The 25,092-nt window shown below is 39.0% G+C and overlaps 1 protein-coding gene across 1 annotated transcript in view; it reads left to right on the top strand.

The window, feature by feature from the left end:
* The first annotated feature begins 4,492 nt into the window (after positions 1 to 4,492).
* Positions 4,493 to 25,092, top strand: part of TBCA (tubulin folding cofactor A) — a 75,684-nt gene continuing 55,084 nt past the window's right edge. The window contains exon 1 of the mRNA XM_028529878.2: positions 4,493 to 4,642. Coding sequence (XP_028385679.1) covers positions 4,590 to 4,642 — 53 coding nt within the window. The 5' untranslated portion in view covers positions 4,493 to 4,589. The remainder of the gene's footprint in view (positions 4,643 to 25,092) is intronic.

Genomic DNA, 25,092 nt, shown 5'->3' with positions numbered 1-25,092 from the left:
CAAAGAAATTCAAGCCTTATCAGAACCACCTGCATAGTTTCCACCTTTATCTATTTGCCCAGAATTGTGCACCTGGACACCTCCAGTTTCAGGAGGTTGAGGAGATAAGCCCCGCAATGGAAGCGGGTTATGGAAGAGGGTTTGGGGAATGAATGTTGGTAAGCCAGTTAATATTATCTTACCATAGACGCCACTAACAGTTTACAGAGTATTGGGAAAATTTTAAAACAGTGATAAATTTTATGGTAAGAAAAAGTTAGTATTGACTTCTGTCTCCATAGGCATGGCCTATATACTACTCTCCTCTTAGGGTCCACCAGGTATATCAGCATCATTGGATCTATGTGGTCAGATGCCCTGAATGGCAGGGAAGCTTGCTCTGCAGCCTAGACCTGATGCAGAGCCCATTCTTGCTCTGTGCCCCACTCAAAGCTAATAGTCTTCTGACTCCCTTCCCTTGATTAATGAGTCAGAACATTATTCCCAGATGCAACATATTACTATTCCACTTATTTGGGAAGTGATTCTGGAGGCCAGGAGTGAGGAATGGATAAATGAGACAGGGAAAGAAGAAAAGCAAATGCAAATGTGGATTATTGAGTTCGCCATTGCTACAGGTGATTGATTGATGTTTGATTCCATGGGACCACCTGAAGAGTGAGCCTTACACAATGTGTCTCATAATTGCCTGCTGCCTGGAGAATGAAAGGGTAGAGCATTTAGCCACAGGTTCCTGTTCTCTCACGCTACTGGGTTGTGCATATGTGTGTACTGAGCAGTTTCCCATGCCTGGCTCCTGTCTCAGTGGAGCTCATGGCCCAGGCAGCACTTATGCAATGCTGGTCAAAGCCCAAGTTTGATGGGGGTCTACTGCAGTGGCTCCAGTAAAAGAGAAGGCCAAGAGAACTCGCAAAGAGATAGAAGTGGCAGGGAAGGAAGGGGATCTTCTGAATCTCTTCAGAAGAGGTGTATTTCCTAATGATGAAGGAAATATTTTAAGTCTTTCCAACACCTAGAGGTAATTACCAGAGACATTTCAAAAAATATGTTCTTATCAATAGTACTTCTTTATTTAAATAGTCTTTCCAGGGTTGTCTTTTCCAATTGGCCATCTAGTTTTATTAAAACAGAAGTACAACATTAGAGCAACATATGGGAGTACAACATGCAAGTCTCATGGCATGCTGGCTACCTTCTAGTTCCATCCCAGAGAGTAAAAGCATGACCAGTCTTTTGTTTTTGTCAAAATTAGAAATCTATCCCAGTATTATATTTGACTTTTCCTTAACTCAGCAAATACATACTGTGCATCCACTGGGTCCTAGGCATAAGCTTGGTGCCGAGGAGACCAAAGATGACATACTGTGGTCCTAATCTTGAGGAGCTTGCAGTCAGTCATGGGTGAAGAATGGCATGAAGGGATGGTGAGACCTAGTTCAAGCCCTAAAAGTGTGTGGAAAAAACACTTGTATTTGTAATGGAATATGCAGTATGCTCTCATAAAGTAGTACCTAAACCCTCCATTGCTAATTTTGGAAGAATTGCCACTTGGGGAGGAGATAGCTGGATGTTCCTCTTGTTCGCCAGATTTCTCCCCAGTCTTGGGGATCACTTCAACCCTCAATCTCAAATGTTGATTAGCTTATCTGTTATAGAGTTCCCTACACATTCATTCCTATAGTTTGACCAGACCCAGGCTGGAATATTTATTAAGAAACTCAATTAAGGTGTAGGGATAAGGGGACAAATGGGTGGCAAACAGTGAAAAACGCATCTTACATAGTTTCTATTTCAAATGCCCTAGGCCAGTACTATTTCCCCCTATGGTTAGTACTTTCTCATGGTTAGCACTCCTATGATTAGTTCTCTAGTAATGAAAAAGTAACTCCATTGGTTCTACCTCCTTACAGTTTAGACTCCAAGGAGCAAGGCCTGGAGAAAGATGGCGGAGGGGAATTTCAGATTATTTTAATAGCCCTCTTGCTCAAATGGGAAGGTTCTGTGACACTATTAAATGGAAAAAAAGAGTTTTAAAGCAGCATTCATTCATTCATTCATTCAACAACTATTTATTGAGTACCTATGATGGGTCAGGCAATGCTACATGCTGGGATACAGTGGTGAGTAAGTCCAACATGGGTCCTTGTTAGGTAGAGTTAACAGTCAAACATGAATTCAGTATGATCTCATTAATTATAACATGTACTTTCTATATTCATTTGAATGCGTGTCCTACTGTGTTCTTCATGTCCTACTTAGGTTCACCTTCCCAGATGACTTTTATTTAGTGAACACTTTGTATGGGGGCTTAATAAGTACCAGCACTGTGCTAAGTGCTTTCATATTACTCATTTCAGCTTTATAACAACCTTATGAGGTAGGTACTTTTATTACTACCACCCATATTTCACAGATGAAGAAACTGGCATATAAAGAGGTTAGTAACTTGTCCAAGTTTACAGTTAGTAAGAAGCAGAGCTAGAATATGACCCCAGACAGTTAGGCCTCCAAGTGAAACTCTTTACACCTACTGCAAACTCCTGATCTCCAATCGCCCATCCTCAGGGGTGGGGGCCAAACTCCATGATCTTAACCCATAGCTCAGCATCCAATGTGAATGCACACAGACACAAATACACACTGTCCCTTGAGAGCCTGGTCATGGGCCTGAAGACACAGCAGCAACAGCACAGCTGTTTTGGTCAGTGTGTTACATTTATTTATTAGTGTTTTACAGGAAAGTCATAGATATAAAATCATTAAAACAAGAAAATGGGCAAAGAGTAGAAGTAGAATTGGGGGTTAGGGACATAGACATTATTTACATTAGAAAACCTAGGCTGAGGGAAACTCCTGCTAATCAGCCCAAAACTGAGCTCTGGGGTTCTGGAAACCAGATGCAGGGAGGAATACAGGGAGTTACATGGCTTTTGTTGCCTGACTGAAGAACATCCTTGACAGTGACAAGAGCCCCAGCTGCACAATCTTTTGGTTTGTGGGTTCAGCTGCTGTTGGTTCTTTGCCTTATGGGACTGCCCAGTAACATTGGTATTATGAGCTATTGTATATCTAATTGTAGCATTGTGCTTTGTGAGTATGCTGGGCTTATTGTTTTGTTTTGATTCCACTCATCTCCCTGTCCCCCCCAATATTTCATGCTCTGCTATGTCACTTGAAATTGTATTTCAGTGTGCCAGCCATTTGGATGACAATAATTATCGAATTTAGCACGTGCGGTGTACAGAACATAGGTGTAAAATTGGGAGAGGAGGATTTATTGAATACAATTCTTGCCTCTAAAGATGCTTATAATCCAACTAGGAGAGTGAGCATGCCCGTGTGACAGACTCAAACATAGTTTTAAAAAGAAATATACCACAAGGACCATTAGTAATTAGGTGATTCCATAGCATCCTGGGAGCATTGATTAGGCAGTGGGGAGAGGGGTGGTCCATCAGGGTAGATTTTCCTCTCCAGGAGTTGGATTTTGATCTGATTTAAAAGAAGGGTCTTGGACTGGCAGGGTGTGAGAGTGTTCCAAAGTTAGGCATGAAAGCCAGAATAAGTACAGCAAGTGTAGGAAGGGAAAAAGACAGGTAGATGGCTTTCAAGGATGATACCAAGAACAAACAAACAAAGAGACTCTACCCTGCGTTCCTTGGAGAACTTCATCGGGAAGGGGGCTGACGTGGAGCACAACCCCTTTTGTGCAAGAGACACGGTTTTTTAAAAATTTAAAGACAATGACTGAAGTTATTGAGCATATCTATCGTGTCAGGCATGAGCTTTAATGTTCATATCTACTCTGTAAATTGGGCATTATGATTTCTGTTTTGCATACAAGGCACGGGCTCGCAGGGAGGTTAAATAGCTCACACATCCAATGTCATCCAGCTATTAAGGATGGATCCCTGAGTGCCAGTTGATCTGACCACGAGGCCCAAGCTTTCATGTGCTACATTCTTATGAGTTGAATATTTAAGATACACCCTAGGTGCTTATTTGAATAAGTCCTTTAGTCGTTTCCTTTGTGGAGTACATCTCTACATTTTGGTGGGGGACAGTGGTCTGAGGTAGAAGGTAGGGATTTTCTTGACTGCGTGTACGATGACAGTTTATTAAAGATACATCGCTTTGGCCCATTTGACACCAGATAATGACGCCGAAAAAATATCTTTAATTCGATTTTTAGGTCGCTCTGTCCATTAAGCAGATAATCGCACAATGCAATGTCACCGCCCAACCAGTCTATCTGGGAGATAACTAAAGTTTCCCAACACGCCCAGGCTGTGGCGGCCGGGAAAAGTATAACTTGTGTTCACAATAAATTGACAGCTGTTCAAGCACTGAAAGGAGGGCTGTCTGAGAGTGTGACAGGTTCCGCAAGGAGAGAACTAGACACCGGGCAGGAAGATTGAGCAGTCCGGGATCCGGCCTCCCGCCCCCCGGGTGTGGCAGGGGCGCCAGGACCGCGCCAGGGTGTGCGCATGCGCGCAAGGCCTGTTACGCCGACGACACCGCCTCCTCCGCCGTTAGTCGCACGGTTACCCCGGCTCTCCGCCCCTCCTTTCCGCGGCGCTCGTGGGACCATGGCCGATCCTCGCGTGAGGCAAATCAAGATCAAAACCGGCGTGGTGAAGCGGTAAGGAGCCGCGAAGAGCGCAGCCGCTAGCTCCTCCTCTCTCTCGCCTCATGGCGGCCCGAGAGGCCAGGCGGAGCACAGGCCCCAGGCTGGCCCGGGACTCCAGGCCTCACCTAGAGCTCCGCGGCCGGCGGAGGCGAGGCAGGGACGGCGCAGGGCGCCCGGGTGCCGCAGCACGCGGGCCGCGGCACGCCCCTCCCGTTGCCTCTGCGCTGGAAATGCCAGTCGTGGAGCGGCGAGGGTCGGCGGCTGCCCCAGCCTTCCAGCGCCCACAGTTTGGGAGCTGGAGGGGCGGCGGCCGGTTGGGAGGCCGGGCCGGGTTGGGCTTTGGTGGTACCTGCTGTCTGCGCGCGCCCCGGATCTCCCCGCCCACCCGACTAGAGGGAGGCGGCCTCGGGGGGCTCGGGAGCCCGGTGGAAGTTTTGGGGGGATGCCGAGAGCCCGGCCCTCATAAAAAAAAAAAATGAGACCTTGTTGTGGCCGTGTGATCTAACGTGGTAGGCGGGACTCGCAGTCCGTGAGAACTGGGGCGTGAACTTCCAGCACTCTTGCCAAACTTTCTGTGGCCTAACTCTCCCGACTCTGCTTCCCGACGCTCGCGCCGGACGTGGTGGGATGCTGTTTAAATAACTGCCCTCCGGAGCCCGGCCCTGTAATCGGCCCTTAATTCCTGACTGCTGTTACACACTTCAGTGCTTATTAGAACTTTAGACGCAAGGTCAAACTTTTTGAAGAGTTCCAGGAGAAAAGTTAAACAGGCCTATGAAGAAACAGGTTATTTTTTTCAGTAGAAATTACTCATCCTAGCCAGCTGGCTTTTTCATCTTTGCCCAGCTTTAGTCCCCCTTTTAACATACTGTTTGAAAGACAAGACGAAAAAGAATAAATTCACTTTTTCAGGTATTGCCCCAGAGGCTTAGCACTGCATTGCACCGTGGTTTCCTAGAAGCTTTCAGTATTATGAAGGCAGTAAGGAAAATGGTGTGAGTAGTAGTTAAATGCACAGCCTCTTCTGAAGTGAGACTGCTTGGGTTCAAACCTTAATTCTGCCATTTATTATGTGTTGTTGAATTGTTTTGCACCTTTTTTAGAAATGGAGAAAGTACCCACCTTCCTGCAGATGTTGCAAGAAGTGCCTGCTATGCATAATCTGCATACTGTTTAACATAGTATGTGACCAATAGCAAGTGGCTAGTAAATATTAACTAATAATATTGTTTGTTTTCCCGTTTTACAGATGAGAAACTGAGGTTTAATGACGTTAAAATAGAAGAATCAAACTTGTCTAAGGGACAGTACTAGTTAGTGGCAGAGCAAGGGAAAACAAGGTTTCTGATGTACAACTTTCAATTTTAAGTACAACTTTTAAAAAAAGAGTATTTAGAAACTGTATGATAATAGGAGAATTGAGACATATAAATTAATTTTTTCAATTACAGTTTGAGATGTGTAGTTGAAAATGTAAATAATTTGCACTGTTACCCCAAGAGTTCTCTGTTCACTTTGGTAGACTTTGGTTATTTTATTTTAGTAAGTCTATTTAGTAGAAGTACCTGGGTATAATGAGAAATGATTTTTAATGGTAGATTTCCATTAATTACCTTCATGACCTTGTCATTTCTCATCCTAATGATCTATACTAGTTTATAAAGTTACTCAGTTCAAGTAGTTATGGGCTTATAATACATATTCTAGAGAAAACAAACTCATTTAGATAATAGGCCAATATTTTAGGCTTTCAAAAACTCCCAAGTAACTATGGAAACTGCTTGGAAATAAAGTTTAACTTTCAGCTTATTTCAATAATAGTACATTATCAAATTTTAATTAGTAAATTTAGTCATTTCTGTGAAACCCTCATAATTTATTGTATCTCAAATTATTTATAAATTAATGGAAATGTCTATCATACATTTTTTCATGGCTTTTCTGTTGACATTTTGGTGTAGAGTTCCCCATATGTACTTAAGATGAGATTATTCTTAATCACCAAAAGATCTATTTTAGCTGTTTATTACACATATTTTGCTTTGGTAGATAACCATCTAAATCTGAAAATAATGTTTCTCTTTCTCTCATTCTGTCTCGGATTTTTCTCCTGAAATTTATTTGAACTCTTTGCCTCTTCTGCCTTAGCATCCTATTTTTAAAATTCTCCATTTTACCTTGGCAAAGAAGAAAATAGATGAGGCAGATAGAGCAACATATTAATGATTGCTGGGACTGAATGATCATGGGGGCTTCATTATAGTCTCTATATGTTTAAAATTTTTCACAATAAAAAGTTTTTAAAGGTATGTATTTTTCTCTTCTCTCCAAATTTAGTTTCAAAGACTTCTTGATTGGTTTCATGATTCAGATGGGCTCTTGGTTTTGTGAACAGGATTCTGTTCATTGGTTTCTTAAAGCAGTGGTCTAAAATCCAATTTCTGTTCTCATCACCTTTTTTTTCTTGTCAGATGCCCATTTCCCATAGTCCCATTTCTCTTCAGAAGTCACAACTTTTATTTGGAAGAAGAGATTTAAAGCCATCATTCACAACCCTAAATTCTTCATTTTCTCTCGGAATTGAGAGCCACTAGAAATATATTCTAGGTATTTGGGTAGTCTATACTAGGGAGGGTGCATTCTTAGAGTTTAGTGTCTAATTAAATTTGCTAGAATCCTTCAGGTGATCCAGAAGTGCCCCTTAGTGGGTTTTAGGAGGAAATCTGGGCAGGCAGGTGGAATGTTATAGGAGTATGGGAACAGGCAATAAATAGATGGTAGTTTGGCATTAGGGAGCCCAAGCAATGCCTGGAAGATGAGTGTTTCAGCATGTTGGCAAAATAGTGAAGGCAATCTAGTGAATGGCAGCCATGTTGGAAGTGGAAGTAGAAATAAATGTCAAGTGCATTATTGTAGGCCCTAGTCTTGGAGAAACTTTGTTACCTTGCATGGTAACAAAGGCAAAGTATCTGATTTTTGAAAATGGATTTTAAGAGAGACTGGATTTCTAGAAGCAAGGAAAGAATACAATTACTAGGAACGGCTTATAACGTGAGAGTTGGACAGGAATGAATCTGACTTTGTCCTGAGCCTCTGACTCCTAGGATTCCTTAAATACCCTCTTGCCAGCAACAGGATTGCATTCCAGGACCAATTGTGGCTGTGAAACTAGAGAGATGTGTACACTACAGGCTGGATGGGTAGTTATGCTCAATTTCTTCAAGCAGCAGCTTTGTTCACGTGTGACTCACTGTGACTGGGTATTAGTTGGTAGGTTTGGGTCTGGAGGCTCATTTAAAGATTTGTTTGGATCCTTGTTCCAGGAAGATTGCTGGGCCTGCTGATATCTGTGACAGGGTCATAGTTAATCTGGCAACCGGTTACCAGATTAAAATATTACTCTAATTTTCTTCTCCAGTACAGAACTGTAAAATCCCCCCTCCCCTTTAATTTTAGGTGGCATCAGTACCCTGGTTTACCTGGGGATAAAGGGTTTTCGAGCATGTGGAACCTTCATTGCTAAAACTGGGAAAGTTTAAGGCAAGCCAGAATGATTAGTATTCATACCTCTTTTCTAACTAGCTAATGTAGCACTGTTTTTCTCTTTTATTTGGAGACTATTTGCTGATAGTATAACTGTAAATTCAGTGTTGTACCTAACGTAAATTAAATTTAAATGCATCCTGTAAATACGAACCCATGCCAGAGTAGTTTTTTCCCCCAGTATTAATTTAAGTAGTGATTTGGAAAATAATTTTCACTAAAGTAGAAAATATGGGATTGATGTTTTGAATGTTCATAAGGTCTTTCAACCAAATAACCTGTCCACAATAAGTTTCCAAATAAGATTTGTGTTGGTAAGGTTTTTTTTTTTTTGCCAGAGTTATGATATATTTAAGAAATTCTTCTACAAGTTGTAGAACAAAATCTTTTCATCCATTTAACATAAAAGTTTATTTAATCACTTTAAAGGCAACTTATTTTCAATAAAGTCTGCTAAGTTAGCCCACTAGTGAGTGAATTAGTTGATTAAAAATACTTTCTTAAATATATCTTTTTGTAACCATTTTAGATTGGTATTGGCTTAAAATCCAATGCGAACAAAGAATGTTAGGGCATTGGAAATAGCACTGAATTTGGCCCATAGTTTCCCCCTGATTAAATGAAAGTGACACCAGTAGATTAGAAAGAGACTAGGACAATTCACACTGCAATTGTGTTAGTTTAACTTTAACAATCTTTTAACACTCTTGTTTAAATGTAGCTGACATACCATAATTACAAATCTACAAGCCTTGATTATAGAATTTTACATCATGAATCTGTGGGGAAATTGTATTGATTTTTTTTTAATAAAGGAAATGCTTTTCCTAAACTGTGGCATCTTCCCAAGTTCGTTTATACCTATACTTATGCTATAGAATTGTTTATGATTTATATATCTCATATATACATACATGTGTGTCCACACTGTGTACAGAAGGTATAAAAACAACATAAACAGTAAGTAAAATCTCCATGTTATTTGTTCAGTTTATATATTCATATATTTATGTCATACTGATGATGTACATTTTTATATATACTAAATATATGCATATATTATACTGACATAAAAGTGAAAAATGCTAATGATGTAAGTGAACATAGAGATATAGTCTTTCCACTTTGGTTTTAGCTGTTTATACACTTCTCATATTTAAAGTAATGATGGATAGAAATATGGTGGATAGTATCTAGGAAAGGTTAAGGACCTAGCCCTGTAAATTATTCCTGTAAGCTTTTGTTATTTTCTTTTTTCTTTTCCTACATCATACCCTTTTTGAGTTAAAGCCAAAATGGCCAACTTCCTACCTTCATATTTAGCCAACCCCTTTTGGAATTTCTGTAATATATCCAGTTCTGCAAAGTGATAGTCAAAGGCAGTGTCAAAATGGATTACAGGTGGTTAGCTTTCACCACCTTCTGCCAACTACTTGGCAAGCAGTGACTCTTAGGAGCTACACAGCTGGCAACCAGCTGTCTCTTCAAGCTGGGAAGGCAGAAATCTAAGGCCATTCATGACCATGGTTTTTCCAACATGAACTGTATTATTCTGCAAGTTGAATGTGGGAATGAAAGGTCTTTTGACTCCTGTGTGAACAGTGAATGTGTTTTGGGTTTTCATTGCATTTTTTGTTTGGTAGGAAATTTTGAAAATTTGTAGTAAGCAAGTTTGAAAAATTTTGTTACTAATAGGAGTTCAGAACCCTTAGAATATAATAAAAATGTTTAAATGTGTGGTCTCTTCCATTTCCAACAATACATTTATGGAAGAACATAATTTCTATTGTGATGTTGTTTTATGTGCCCAAATAGAGCTGATTTTTAAACAGCATCACATATCTGAATGATCCCAGATCACTTATTTATTAGGTACATTTGAAGTGTTTCTGTCTGAATCCATCTCTCTCTTTTTCTCCCTTTCATCTTTAAGTAATTATTTTGAATTTGGTCTTTATCATACCCGTGCACATTTAAAATCTTTAAATTTATATGTAGATACACATAAACCGTATTATAGTATCGTCCAGCTCACTTAACAACTTTGTGTAAAGATAGATAGACACACACACACACAGGGAACTGGTCATATCATTTGTCTCCTAAGACAGAAGCTCTATAACTGGAGGATAGGGATGGAGGAAATTCTCATAATTTTGAATCATATGTTACCTATAGGAACATTACTAGCATTTTTGTGCATGTTATTGTTTTTGAGATTTATTCATGTTGAAACATAGCTATAATTCACTCTCTTGTTGTTTTTTTTTTACTTTATTGTTGAATGATACTTAGTTTTACTTTTTTTCCCACTCAGTTCTCTTTGCTTTTATAAGCAATGATGCTACCATCTACTTTGTTAAATATGGCTCCTAGTGCACATAAGTAAAGGTTAGAGTAAGGCAGAATTTCCCAGGCAGTGAGCCCTGAATGGATTACAGGTGTGTGGAGGTATTCTCTTTAACTTTCAGGATGGCCACGAATGGCCTTCCTGGAGGCCATTCAGAGGCCATTCTTGTACCTCCTTTCAGAACAGCCATGGGATATGTGGATGAAGAGCCTTTCAGAGAGAAGGAACAGTAAATATAAAGGCTTGTAAAAGAAAACAAGGTTGGCCAGTTTGAGGAGCAGCAACCAAGGGAGAGAAAGAGGAGCCACTCTGCAAAGTAGGAGAAAGAAGGTATAGACCTTATAGGACCTAGTGTGTAAGGACTTGAAATCAGGTGTCAGATCAGATTTCAAATACATGTTTATCATAAATCATATATCACAGGACCCAAGGAGCTTTTGCTTATGTGAATTATGTCTATTCAATGATGTTACCACCTCTGTAAAAGTTTCCTAGCTGTCTCCAAAGTGAGTGCTCCCTTCTCTGTGTTCTCAAAGAACATTGTAGTTTTCACTAAGGCAGTACTAAAAATACATTTAAGCTGTCCTAGCCACTATACTGTTGGGTTCAAAAGTATGGTTTAGACATCCCTTGGAATTCCTGATAGTTTTTCAGGGTATCTGCAAGTTCAGAGTTTCATAGAAATACTATGACATTATTTGCCTTTTTCACTTTCACTTGCTCTAATTGTACAATGAAGTTTTTCAAATGCTGTGTATTATGTGATATTGGAACAGATTAAATGCAGAAGCAGATATGAGAATTCAGATGCTTTTTGGGAAAATGTAATTATGTTTCATAAAAAAGTTATTCTTGTTGACATGTACATTTATTTCTAGGTAGGTTGACTATATTTAAATCTTTTTAATTTTAAAAATATTTTATATTGTTAAGTTTTAATTTCTAGTACAGTAAATATGAATAGACATAATTCACATAAGCAAAAGCTCCTTGGGTCCTGTGATATATGATTTATGATAAACATGTATTTGATCTTTCTCCCCATTTCTGGCACAGAGCTACTAAAACCCTTGGAATTTCCTAAGTGAAGACAGAGAGAGATAAAAGGTATATTTTGTTATGCTAATAAGGCAACTTTTGGAAAGCCCCTAGGTTACCAAAGAGAAGGTGCTACTGCCACGGAAACGAAGTGGTTCAAGGATTGGAACTTTCAGTCCCATCCCCTGACCTCTAGGGTAGGGAAAGGCATTGGAAGTTAAGTCAGTCACCTGTGGCCAATGATTTACTCAACCGTGCCTATGTAATGAAACTGCCATAAGAACCTGAAAAGACAGGACTCGAACAGCTTCCAGGTTGGTGAACCAGAAAGCATTTACTTGCTGCTCTGCCACGCCCCAATTCCAGGGGGACAGAAGCTTCTGCCCAGGACCCCACTCTCTATATCTCTTCACCTGGCTCTTGATTTGTATTCTTTAATAGCCTTTGTAATAAACCAGTAATCTAGTGAGTACATTGGTTTTCGGAGTTCTGTGAGCAGCTCTAGCAAATTCATCGAACCAAAGCAAAAGGTCCTTGGAACCTCTTGAGTTATGTAGCCTTTGGTCTGAAGAATGGGTAACAGCTTGAGCTTTCATTTGGCATCTGAAGTAGGGACAGTCTTATGGGACTGAGCTCCAAACCTGTGGAATCTGAATACTAAAGAGTGTAAAGGTGTTTTGAGACCAAAGAGTTTGAGAACCACTGCACTATTAACAGTAATTCTCAAAACTTTATTATATAAAAGAATCAACCTGGGCACCTTTAAAAAGACATTTTACCCAGACTGTACCCCTTAAAATTCAAATTCTGTAAGTAAGTGTAAGACAGGATCCAAGAATTTGTATGTGTTACAAATATTTGTATAATTCCTTTGTATATATTCCTCTAACCACATTTTGAGAAGCATTTTACAACTCTGAGCTTCTGGAGTGCAAGACTATTTTATCCACATTTCTGTCTATAGTATACTGTATAGTATATAGTAGGTGCTCATAGTATACTGTGTAGTATATAGTGGGTGCTCAGCGCTGTTGAATGACTGGATGGGTTTCGAGAGTAGAGTTGAGATCCAGGTGAAGTTAAGCAGGAGAAACCAGGTGATGTTTTCTCACTCGGAATGCAGACTTTAATATGGGTTGACTATTAATGACTTTGTTGTGTGAAAAAAGAGACAGAGACTTTTGAATTGTTTTTATTTAATTCTAACAGAAGGTAGAAGAAGTCACTCTAATGTCTTATTTATATTATTAGTGAATGAAGTATTTCACATATATATATTTTCCCATAGTGGAGACCCCCATATAAGTGTTAAAACTATTTTTTAAGATATTTTTATGGAAAAAATTTCCTCAAATATGTACTTCGTTCATCAAATTATGCTGAACTTACTTGTAATGAGTTTTTTCCCACAGATGGGGTGAATATTGCTACAGACTTTTAAAAATTGTTGAACATGGAATTAAAAATAAAGATGAAGGATGTGCTATAAGGAATGGATTCAAATTGTTGCCCCAACAATATTTTCTTTCTTTGGATCTTAGTTGCACAGAATTGAATTAATTTTAATTCTTGGTTTATGCCACATACTCATTATTGATTCATGCATGGCCCTCTTTTATTTGTTTTATACCTGTATTTTTTTTACTTTTAAATAATATATTTATAATATGAACACATCACCTAACACAAGAGTCAAAATAGTTATAATAATATATCTAATTATGTGCTCCTTTCCTCACCTGAGGTAACTATTATTTTTAATCTTATGTATTATTACTTTGTTTTTTTAATTTTCTATAATTTTATCATTTATATATTACTAGGAAGTATATCATTTAGTTATTTTTTAAATTTATATAAAGTATATCTTCTGGGACTTATTATTCATTCAATATTATGTTGGTAAGACTTATCAATGTTTTTACATTTAGATGCAGTACATTTGCTTTTGACTTGTGTGATATTCCATTGTGTGATAATCCACAATTTATCCATTCTTCTGTCAATAGACATTTGTATTGTTCCTGTTCTTGTTTCTTTGTACCTTCTTGTTCATGTCTTTGGTACTGACATATGAGAGTTTTTCTTCTGTATTTATTTAGAGATGGAATTTTGAAGCTATGAGATAGGTGAATGTTCTACTTTACCAGGGAATGTCAAATTGTTTTCCCAAGGGATTGTACTGTTTTCCATTCTTAACTGCACTGTGTAAGAGGTCCTTCATTGATCCACATTTTCTCCAAAGCTTGGTAGACATCTTAATTTTATTCTAATAATACTGTTTTGTTTACTCTTCATTTTGTAAAAAAGTTAAATTATTTTGATTATCTTTTTAAACAAATATCCCCACAGATAAAGAGAGGAAATGGGGTTGTGAGGTTCCAGCTCCACAATCACATACTTACTTAATCGTGTCCTTCCTTCTTGAAAAATGTTTATGTCTCAAGCAACCAGGGTTTTTACCTGGTGGGAAGTCTGGTCCTTTGAAAAAGGCAATCATATCCATTTCCAGGATTGTACATTGAGTGTAGGATACCTCGGGGGTAAAGGGTAGGCCTGCAGGTAGAGATCTGGATAGTGAGGTCCTGAATACCCTCTCGGTGCTGGGTAGTTTAGGAGCTGAAGCCAAAGAAGGTGAACAATATTACTTTTCCAAGTTTCTTTTCTATTTACTGATATTATGTTCTTTTTTTTTTTTTTTTTTCAGTTTTGTTGAGATAGATTGACATATAACATTGTATTAATTCAAGGTGTAGAGCACAGTGATTTGAAATACATATAAATTGCAAAATGATTGCTACAGTAAGTTAACAACAGTCATTTCACAGTTATATCATTTTATGTTAAATCTCTTAGCACCTTTCAAATATACAATAGAGTATTGTTAACTATAGTCACCAGGCTGTACATTACATCCCCCAAATCTATTTATAACTGGAAGTTTTTACCATTTGGCCCCCTTCCCTATTTCCCTTTCCCCACCCCATCCCTTGCCTCTGGACACAACCAATGCATTCTCTTTTTCTGTGAGTTGGTTATTTTAGGAATTTCCTTCCTTCCCTTCTAATCTCATTTTGTGTATGTATAAATTCTGTTGCTATAGGCTCAACTCTGGCCCCTTTGTTTCCCTTCATTTCGGTGTTCTCTTCTGGTCTGATCCTCTGTATCAGCAGTCCCCAACATTTTTGGCACCAGGGACTGGTTTCATGGAAGACATTTTTTCCACAGATGGGGGGCGGGGGGTGGCTCTATGGCATGCCACCAGATGCAGCTTAATTGTCATTTGCCACTCACTGATAGGGTTTTGATATGAGTTCGCAAGCAATTGATTTATTATAGTCCCTGTGCAGTCAAACCTCTTGCTAATGATAATCTGTATTTGCAGCCGCTCCCCAGCACTAGCATCACTGCTTCAGCTCCACCTCAGATCGTCAGGCACTAGATTCTCATAAGGAATGTGTAACCTAGATCCTTCATATACACAGTTCATTGTAGGGTTCACCCTTCTATGATAATCTAATGCTGCTGCTGATCTGACAGGAGGCAGAGCTCAGGCCATAATGCAAGTGATGAGGAGCAGCTGTAAATACAAATGAAGCTTCTCTCCCTCATCCCCTGCTTGCTTCTTGCTGTGCAGCAGTTTCCTAAAAGGCCATGGACCAGTAGTGGTCCCCCTGAGGGTTGGGGACCCCTGCCTTATATCACAAGTAGAGAAGAATGCTGTCTTCCTTAATTCTTTCCCTCACTTCCAACTGTTTTTGTCCAACTCAGTGCCATTCTTTAATTAGGGTAGATGGGAGAGAAGGAAGAAAGGACAGATGAACCTATTTGCTGTGAAATCCCAACTGTTCCAGTTCCTCATCCTACCTCCTAAGAGGTAGAAGAGTCAACACTTCTGTAGCAAGGAATGCAGTGAATTAAGAGGCATTCTTGGTATCCAGGTTAGAATCCTGATTTTTTTTCCTTATTAGAAACATGGTATATTCATGGTATACATAGTATTCTGTAGGAAGTATTTCATGCACATTGAAATACTAATATAGGGTTAAATAGGCTTTTGTGAGACAGCTTTTGAAACTTAACATCAAGTATAACATTTTTCCTGTGGAAAACATGCCTACTGAGATCTCTAAAAACTTGATTATAATAAACATCTTTGCAGTATAACAGAGTCCCTAATTGGAGAATGCTTGAATTATATTGGATAACAACTTGTTTTCATGTTTACTTTAATTTTTTTCTTATTAAAATATATTTTATTGATTATACTATTACAGTTGTCCCATTTTTTTCTCCCTTTTATTCCCTTCCACACTGCACCCCAACCCTCCCACTAGCATTCCCCCACCTTAGTTCATGTCCATGGGTTATACATAGAAATTCTTTGGCTTCTCCGTTTCCCATACTATTCTTAACCTCCCCCTGTCTATTTTGTACCTACCATTTATGCTTCTTATTCCCTGTACCTTTTCCTCCATGCTCCCTGAGACCCCTCCCCACTGATAACCCTTGATGTGATCTTCATTTCTGTGATTCTGTTCTTGTTCTAGTTGTTTGCTTAGTTCATTTTTGTTTTTTGTTTTTTGGGGTTTTTTAGGTTCAGTTGTTGATAGTTGTGAGTTTGTTGTCATTTTACTGTTCATATTTTTGATCATCTGCTTTTTCTTAGATAAGTCCCCTTGACATTTCATATAATAAGGGGTTGGTAATGATGAACTCCTTTAACTTAACCTTATGTGGGAAGTACTTTATCTGCCCTTCCATTCTAAATGAAAGCTTTGCTGGATAGAGTAATCTTGGATGTAGGTCCTTGCCTTTCATGACTTGGAATACTTCTTTCCAGCCCCTTCTTGCCTGCAAGGTTTCTTTTGAGAAATCAGCTGACAGTCTTATGGGAACTCCTTTGTAGGTAACTCTCTACTTTTCTGTTGCTGCTTTTAAGGTTCTCTCCTTTTCTTAATCTTGGGTAATATAATGATGATGTGCCTTGGTGTGTGCTTCCTTGGGTCCAACTTCTTTGGAACTCTGTGAGCTTCCAGGACTTCCTAGAAGTCTATTTCCTTTGCCACATTAGAGAAGTTCTCCTTCATTACTTTTTCAAGTAAGTTTTCCATTTCTTGCTGTTCCTCTTCTCCTTTTGGTATTCCTATGATTCAGATGTTGGAACATTTAAAGTTGTCCCAGAGGTTTCTTAAGCTCTCCTCATTTTTTAAAATTTTTGTTTGTCATTCTGTTCTGGTTGAATGTTTATTTCTTCCTTCTGGTCCAAATCGTTGATTTGTGTCCTGGTTTCCTTCCTGTCACTGTTGGTTCCTTGTATATTTTCCTTTATATCACTTTGTATAGCCTTCACTTCCTGTATTTTGCAACTGAGTTCAATCAGTTCTCTGATCATTCTGATTACCAGTGTTTTGAACTCTGCATCCAATAGGTTGACTGTCTCTTCATTGGTTAGTTCTATTTTTGGAGCTTTGATCTGTTCTTTCATTTGGACCATATTTTTCGTCTTAACATGCCTGTTATGTAGTAAGGGGTGGAGTGGAGTCTTAGGTATTGTCCAGGGCCTGGCAACCATGTTGCTGCATTGTGACACTGTATGTGGGGGAGGGGTCTGAGAGGGAACAGTGCTACCTGTTCCACTTTCGGTGGGCTTTCAGTCACTTCCCCTACTACCCAGAAGCAAATTGGGTCCTTTTGGTGCTGATTCCTGGGTGGGTGGGTTTGTGTAGGTTCTAGGACCCTGTAATTCTCTCCAATGAACTCTCCTATGAGGCTGGGAGTTTTTCCTGCTCCTCAACCCCCATAGGTTTTTATAGCCAGAGGTTTTGAGGCTTTCTTTTCCTACGCTGGAACCCTGGGTTGTGTGATCTGTCTCACTCCCCAGTTATTTCTCCCAGTTTATCCACATGCAAATGTGGGATCACCCAGTCCACCAGCCACCACCTCACCCACCCCGGTCTCCAGTGACTCCTTTCTGCCCTGACTGCTTGTCTCTGCCCCTCCTACCCATCTGGGTTAATGTTTCTTCTTTATTGAACTTCCATACAGTTAGATTTTCTGGCAGTTCTGGTTATTTTTGTTTTTAAATTTTTTGTTGTTCTTCTTTTGGTTATGTGAGGAGGTAGAATGTATCTACCTACACCTTCCTCTTGGCCAGAAGTCTACATTTTTTTCTGTGTCTTGTTTTCCTATGATATTGTCAGCCATTGTGTCTTTTTCTTTCTGCATCTGCTAACTTTTAATTAATGTCTGTCACTGTTTTTTAGGGGAACTCATACTGTTCACTTATTTCTGGATAGTGATGTGAAAATTTAGATTGTCAGAAGTCTGCTCTCTAATTTGATTTACTTGGTCTAGTTTTTCTCTCTCTGGCCACCATAATATTATACATTACTCTCCAGTAGAATATAAGCTACATGAAGACAAGGACACATTTCCCAGAGGCTTTACACAAAAAGGACTTTTGGTAAATATAAAATGAATGAGTTTACTCTTTGTGACATTTTAAATACCTTGAGAATGGAAACAGTGTCTTAGTCTTTATCCTCCTTTAATATATTTTGCAGTACTTCAGGACAGTCATTTGAACAATTTTCAGTATAGATATAGCACAAAATTCCAAAGGTATAAAAAGTTACACAGTGAAACATGAGTCTGCTACCTCATCCACAAGCACCTTATTTTCCCCTCTTGGAGCTAACATCATAACACATTTGTGGTGTGTGTGTGTCTGCTATCCTTCTTGCGCATGCACAAGTATTTACATTTATGTCTGTAAAAACAAAGACAAATGATAATATACTCTTTAGACACTGTTTGCACACTTCAATTTTTGCACTTCCATATTTGAACATTTAGAGCAGCCTCTGTTCCGTTTAATGACTGCAAACTACTTTTTTGTATGGATATACTGAAACTGAAAAAGTTGGAATTTATGGCTGCCTGTTGCTACCAGAACCGATAAGTAGAGACAAGAATTGCATCTTTATGGGAACTTCATTCAGATATCAGCAGTCTGAGAAGATGGTGGGTTATGTGCCCTCAAAAACTATCTTAATATTTCATCTCAAGCTGACCTTTTTATAAGGAGAAGAAAGGGTAGGTAAGGGCTTATAGTCCACAGAGATTTTCCTGGTACTTTATCTGTTGACCATCAATTCTTTATCTGTGTCAAGGAGTTCCCTCCCTGGAACACAAAGGCTCAGATACCGTCTCTAGGGCTTTCAGCCCCTTGGAGCATAAAGGTTGAATTGCTTGCAGATCACATAGGTCATGCATTCCGGTCCTGGAATAACAGCTTTCCACATGCATTAATCACTTAAGCTATCAACTGAGGTTCAGATCTTTAACTCTTGAGTCCCCTATCAATACCACTTTTTTTTTTTAACTAAAAAAACTATAGTCTAGGATTGATAGGCCTCTGTATTGTTTCCAGTATTTTACTGTTTTGGAAATACAGTAATGAATTTCCTTGCATGTATGTAGTTTTACAAATGTACAGATATATCTGTAGAATGATTTCTGCGAGTGGAATTGCTGTTTTAAGGAAAGAGAAACTTTTTTTCTCTACTGTACAGGGTGGGGCAAGAGTAGTTTAAAGTTGTAATCTAAATAAATAACACAATAATAATAATGCAAGAATAAGTTCTTTCATGCACTCACAACTGCAAATCTACTTTTGCTCCACCCTGGACTAAATACTCTGGTTGGGACCCTGTAAATTAAACTGACAAAAGACAGATTAATAAGAGAGGAACAAATAGAAGTTTATTAACATGCAAACACATGGAAATACTCAGTAGTGAGTAACTTAAAAGGGGTTATTAGACTTGGCCCTGTATACCATCTTAACAAAAGAACAGTAAATTTGTAGAGAAGTAAAAAGGTAAAGGGAAAGGACTTTGGGTTGCTGACAAATTGTGAGAAGGTAAATATTTATGGGGGAACTAATGGAAGATAAGGGATAGTTAGTAAAGTTTGTTATATAGATTCCTCTGGTATCATCTCTAGACTAAGGGTCTAGATTTGTCTTTGATGATTAATTTCTGTCTTCCATAGACACTTTTACAAATTTATGTTTTGCTTTTAGGTAAATAGGGGGAGGGCAGATAACTTTTCTTGTATCTGCTTTTGCACAGTTGCCTTCAGCTCAAAATTATCCTTATGCCAAGGTGGTATATTGCAGGGTGGCATATTCTGTGACCCTTCACTGGCTCAAGTGGCATATGTGTTTCACATTTGAGAGATACTGGCAAGTTGCCCTCCAAAGAACTTTCTTTATTTATAATTCCACTAATGATTTTATATAATATTTTAACATGCAGTTTAATACCCTTTTGCTGTGGAAAGAATTTAACTTGTAAATGGAATTCCCAAGTATGTTTAGTTTTTTAGGAAAGTCCTTTCCACATTGTTGAAAATGACAAAAACCGATAGGCATACAGGTATGCTAAACAATTTAAATTAACTTCTGAATATAGTCCTACAAGAAGAAAATCTGGTTCTGTTTTATTTTTAATATTATATTTAGAGAGATGGGAAGGGAGGGAGAAAGGGAGAGAAACATTGATTGGTTGCCTCTCACACACTTTTAACTGGGGGCCTGGCCCACAACCCAGACATGCACCCTGACTGGGAATCAAACTGGAGACCTTTTATTTGCAGAGTGATGCCCAACCCACTGAGCCACATCAGTCAGGGCAAAAATCTTGTCTTTTTGAAACACTAAATTGTAGAGGTGATGAAGTGCCCCTTAGAGATGCTCTCTCCTCTGCCATCTCTCTTCCTTCCCTGTCTCCTACTTCCTAGCTCTCACCTCCCAAGTAGACAAGAGAGGTAGTTAATTTGTAATTTGCTCAGAATTACCCAGCCAATTACTGTAGAACCAGAATAGGAAAACTGTCTAAAATTACTACATGATACTGTGTCATCTCACAAGTGTGAAATCTTCAGAATTGTTTTTCTATTCTAATCTATTATAAATTTTTAAGTTAGATTTTATTCAGAGTTTGATCTGTTGATATAAGAATGTCCAAACCTGTAGAGAATTTTTGTAATACTTTGAATACTTCTTTCCAGCCCCTTCTTGCCTGTAAGTTTTGAGAAATCAGCTGATAGTCTTATGGACACTCCTTTGTAGGTAACTCTCCTCTTCTCTTGCTGCTTTTAAGAATCTCTTTATTTTTGATCTTGTGTAACTTGCTGAGGTGCCTTGTTGTGTTCCTCTTTGGGTCCAATTTCTTTAGGACTTTCTGGGCTTCCTGGAAGTCTCTTTCCTCCACCAGATTGGTGATGTTTTCCTTCATTATAATAAGTTTTCCATTTCTTACTCTTCCTCTTTTCTTTCTGGCACCCCTATGATTTGGATATTGGAACATTTATAGTTGTCCCAGAGGTTCCTAAGCCTCTCCTCATTTTTTTGAATTCTTATTTCTTTATTCTGTTCTGGTTGGATGTTTATTTCTTCCCTTTGTTCCAGATCATTGATTTGAGTCCTGGTTTCCTTCCCTTCACTGTTGGTTCCCTGTATATTTTGCTTTATTTCACTTTGGGTAGCCTTCATTTATTCCTTCATTTTGCAGCTGAGCTCAATCAGTTCTGTGAGTATCCTGATTACCAGTGTTTTGAACTCTGCATCAGATAGGTTGGCTATCTCCTCATCACTTAGCTCTTTTCTGGAGTTTTGATCTGACCTTTCATTTCGGCCGTATTTCTTTGTCCTTGGGCACCTTTTATGTTATTGGGGGGAGGGGCCTTAGGTATTCACCCTGGTGAGGCAACTCTCTTTGCTGTGTTGTGGGCTGTGTGGGGGGGATCAGAGAGGGAACAATATGACTTCCTTGCTCAGCTCTAGCCCCACTTTCCAATGTGAAACTGGGATTTTCTCCCACCATGGCAACTCCTGTGGTAGTTAGCTTGAGTCTTTAGTTTCCTGTTCTGCCAGCCCTGCCTTACTAGCACAGTCCTCTGCCTCACCTTGGGTCCTCTCTGCCCACCTGGCTGCCTGTCTCCGTCCCTCCTACTGGTCTGGTGAATGCTCCTTTAACTCCTTGGTTGTCAGAGTTCCATGCAGTTTGATTTTCTGGCACTTCCAGTTTATTATTTTTAGATTGGTTGTTACCTTCCTTTTGGTGGTGCAAGGAAGTGAAGGGTTTCTACCTACACCTCCACCTTGGCCGGAACTCCCACATTTTTTTAAATGTAAATCTAAAATTCAAATATATAAAATCTAAAGAAAAATACAAGTCTAAACTATTTCAAACACTATTGTCAGAGAATCTGTCTGGATAAATAGACTAAGAAGCAGCAGAAAAAACTTTAAAAGACCAATACCACCTTGCTAGCACATTGCTAATAAGGACTAATAGGTATTTAAACTGATGAAAGTGATTCAGACAACAACATATTAACCCCCTACTGTGCCCTGTTTTAAGCTGTTAATAGACATTAGCCTTTTAAAGAAAGACTAACACTTTTATACTCGTTTTTTCAAAGCTTTTGGTATATTCTTGAACTGTTATAGCCACTTGCTATATTTGATTCTTATAAGTCAGTGTATTTTCCAGAATACAATACTTTTGAGAAGTACTAATTGCTCTGAAAATTTAGTGTACTGTAATCTTGAGTTCTTAATGTAATAAGAAATATTTTTGCCTTATATTTTGATTATTGTAACTACATTTTTTGGTAGAAGTCATATGGGAAGAATAATTGCTGACCTATTTTTCACTGACAAAAAGAATGTGAAAGTGATTGTTCTAAGGTTTTTTCCCTATACATTAAGACCAGAATTTTTCTAAAAATTTCTACTAGTAATATATCTATAAAATTTGAAGTATTATAAGTAATTGATTATTCTCCAAAATAATTCTAATTCTTACAGATTTGGCCTATAGTATATGTATGAGGAGGGAGGATTTTAACACTGTAATTTTTTTTAATATTGTAAGTAAACTTTAATGCTGACTCCCTACGTGTTAGAATAGTAACTTAAGTTTTTGTTTAGGTGCATTGCTTTTATAACGCTTTCTTAGAGAAGAGATTAGTAAATAGTTTTTGAATATTTTATGTTTATAGTAATTCCAGATATAAAACTAATAGTTGTCTGACTTGGTCCAAAACAATTTATCTTGAAGAAGCTGATTGCATGTTAATAAGTAAGTGCTGAAGTATGTATTGACTGGATTAAATAATGTTGTATATGATTCAGATAAATTAAGACTTTACAAAAACTTGAGGGCTTTGATAATTCTTTGAAGTAAGAACATAAGCATAGTGCCTAATTTGTGATCTAGATAGTACAATTTTAGTGAATATAGAAGTGATACATACACAAAGTATATTTCTGTGATTTCTCATGCCTATTTAAAACCAAGGGAAAAAAATGAAGCAAAATGTTTATGACAGATTGCATTATACAGTTTGTGGATTTATTATTATGACATTAATATCTGAAGAGCAGGTTTAGGTCTAGGTGTTGAGTTTGTTACTGAAGATAGTAGTATTGGGGCATAACTTTTTTGTTAGGATTAGTCTTTTGATTATAATCAAGTTTGGATAGGTAAACATGACTTACCTCCTCACACAACCACATCAAAATTACAACTAAAGTACAGAACAACCATTATTCAGAACCATCAGAATAGCTGAATGAAATCCTACAACTTCAAAATTAAAGAAGAAACTACATCCAGACCGGTAGGAGGGGAGAGATGCAGAACAGGCTGGTCCCACACCCACATATTAGTAGATAAAAATTGGGAGGGATATCACAGAAGCAAGGGGTTCCAGCCCTACCCCAGGGTTCCAGCCCCTATCCCAGGGTTCCAGTGCCAGGAAAATAAGTAGTAACTTCTGGCTGTAAAAATCAGTGGGGATTGAGGCTGTGGAAGACAAACCGCTAGCATCTCAGTCAGTTTTTCTTAAAGGGCCTGCACACAGACTTACTTGGACCCACTCCTTCTGAGCTCCAGCACTATGTAAGGAGCAGCAGCTTGAAAGGCATCAGAGACATACAGGGAGGAACTGAATTGTCCAGCATCAGAGTAAGAGCTGGGGAGCAGTTTTCTCTCAGACAAAAGTGCTGGCAGGGGCCATTGTTCCTTTTCTGAGAACTCTCCCCCTGCCTTCCACAGAGCCAGCATCAGGTACCATATCTGAGATTCAGTCAACCTGGTTCACACTGTTTGCCCAGCCTTGGTGAATCCCTGATACTGTGCCCCACCCAACTTTTGGGCCCAACTGGATTGTTTCCACTGGCTTTTCTGTACAAATGGCTTGTCTTGGCTCATGTTTTAGATCTTCCTAAGTTTTCTCAAACAAATAGCATCTGGCCACAGTGCCTTGTGCCTTTTGCCTCAGGCCTGGAGCTAGAAGCAGCTGCCTTGGTTTACATCTTGGTCTCACTTGGGCATCTCCAAGCCCAGCACAAGTAGCAGCCAACTGCAATTGCTTTGTAGCTTGTTTGGGTGGCCCCAGACAGAACACAGGGTGGCTGACCCTGGCCTGTACCTCTTGGGAGGCCCAAAAGCCTGTGCAACCAGTAGACAGCTATAGACCATGTAGGAGCACACCCCCCCCCACCACCTCCACAAGTGACACATTCAAGGGGCAGACTCAGTGGTCACCAGAGCCCTGCTGAAGTAAGGCCTGCTTTGTGGAGTGAGCCCTTATATAGCTCATTCTTCATGGTGGTCAGAGGTTGGAGGTCAGTGGTCACTGCCAGTTCTTGCAGCTGATTGGCCTGGGTAAATCCCTCCCATTGACTGGCCAACAGCAATCAAGGTTTGGCTGTGGGGGGAGGGAGAGGCATGTACACAGCCCACATGGTGGGCGTCCTTAAGTGCCCAGCTTGAATGATAGGGGAGTCTGTGCCACCGGACCCTCTGGGATGCTTACTACATTAGGCCACTCTACCAAGCCAGGAGTTGTAACAGCACTACCTAATATGTGGAAACAAATACAGAGAGGCTGCCAAAATGAGGAGGCAAAGAAGCATGGCCCAAGGGAAGGAATGAAGCAAAATTTCAGAGGGAGAACTAAACAAAATGGAAACAAGCAGTCTGCTAGATGCAAAGTTCAAAACACTGATTATAAGGATGCTCAGTGAACTTAGTGAGGACCTCAACAGCATGAAAAACAGCATGGAAACCATAATAAAGATCCAGTCAGAAATGAAGGATACAGTAACTGAAATGAAGAACAATTAATCAACAGTAGAGGAATGGAGCTGAGAATCAAATCAAAGATTTAAAATAGAAGGAAGCAAAAAACACCCAATGAGAACAACAAAAAGAAAAAAAATTAAAACAAATGAGGATAGTTTAAGGAGCCTCTGGGACAACTTCAAGCAAATCAGCACATCATGGGGTTGCCAGAAGGAGAACAGAGAGCAAGAAATTGGAAACCTATTTGAAAAATAATGAAAGAAAACATCTGTAACTTGGTGAAAGAAATAGACATTCAAGTTCCAGAAGCATAAATTCCAAATAAGGTGGACCCAAAGAGGCCTATACCAAGACACATCATAATT

This window comes from Phyllostomus discolor, chromosome 3 (genome assembly GCF_004126475.2).
Source record: "Phyllostomus discolor isolate MPI-MPIP mPhyDis1 chromosome 3, mPhyDis1.pri.v3, whole genome shotgun sequence".
NCBI lineage: Eukaryota > Metazoa > Chordata > Mammalia > Chiroptera > Phyllostomidae > Phyllostomus > Phyllostomus discolor.
Note: the sequence above shows the minus strand (reverse complement) of the source record. Positions and strands in the feature narration are given on the sequence as shown.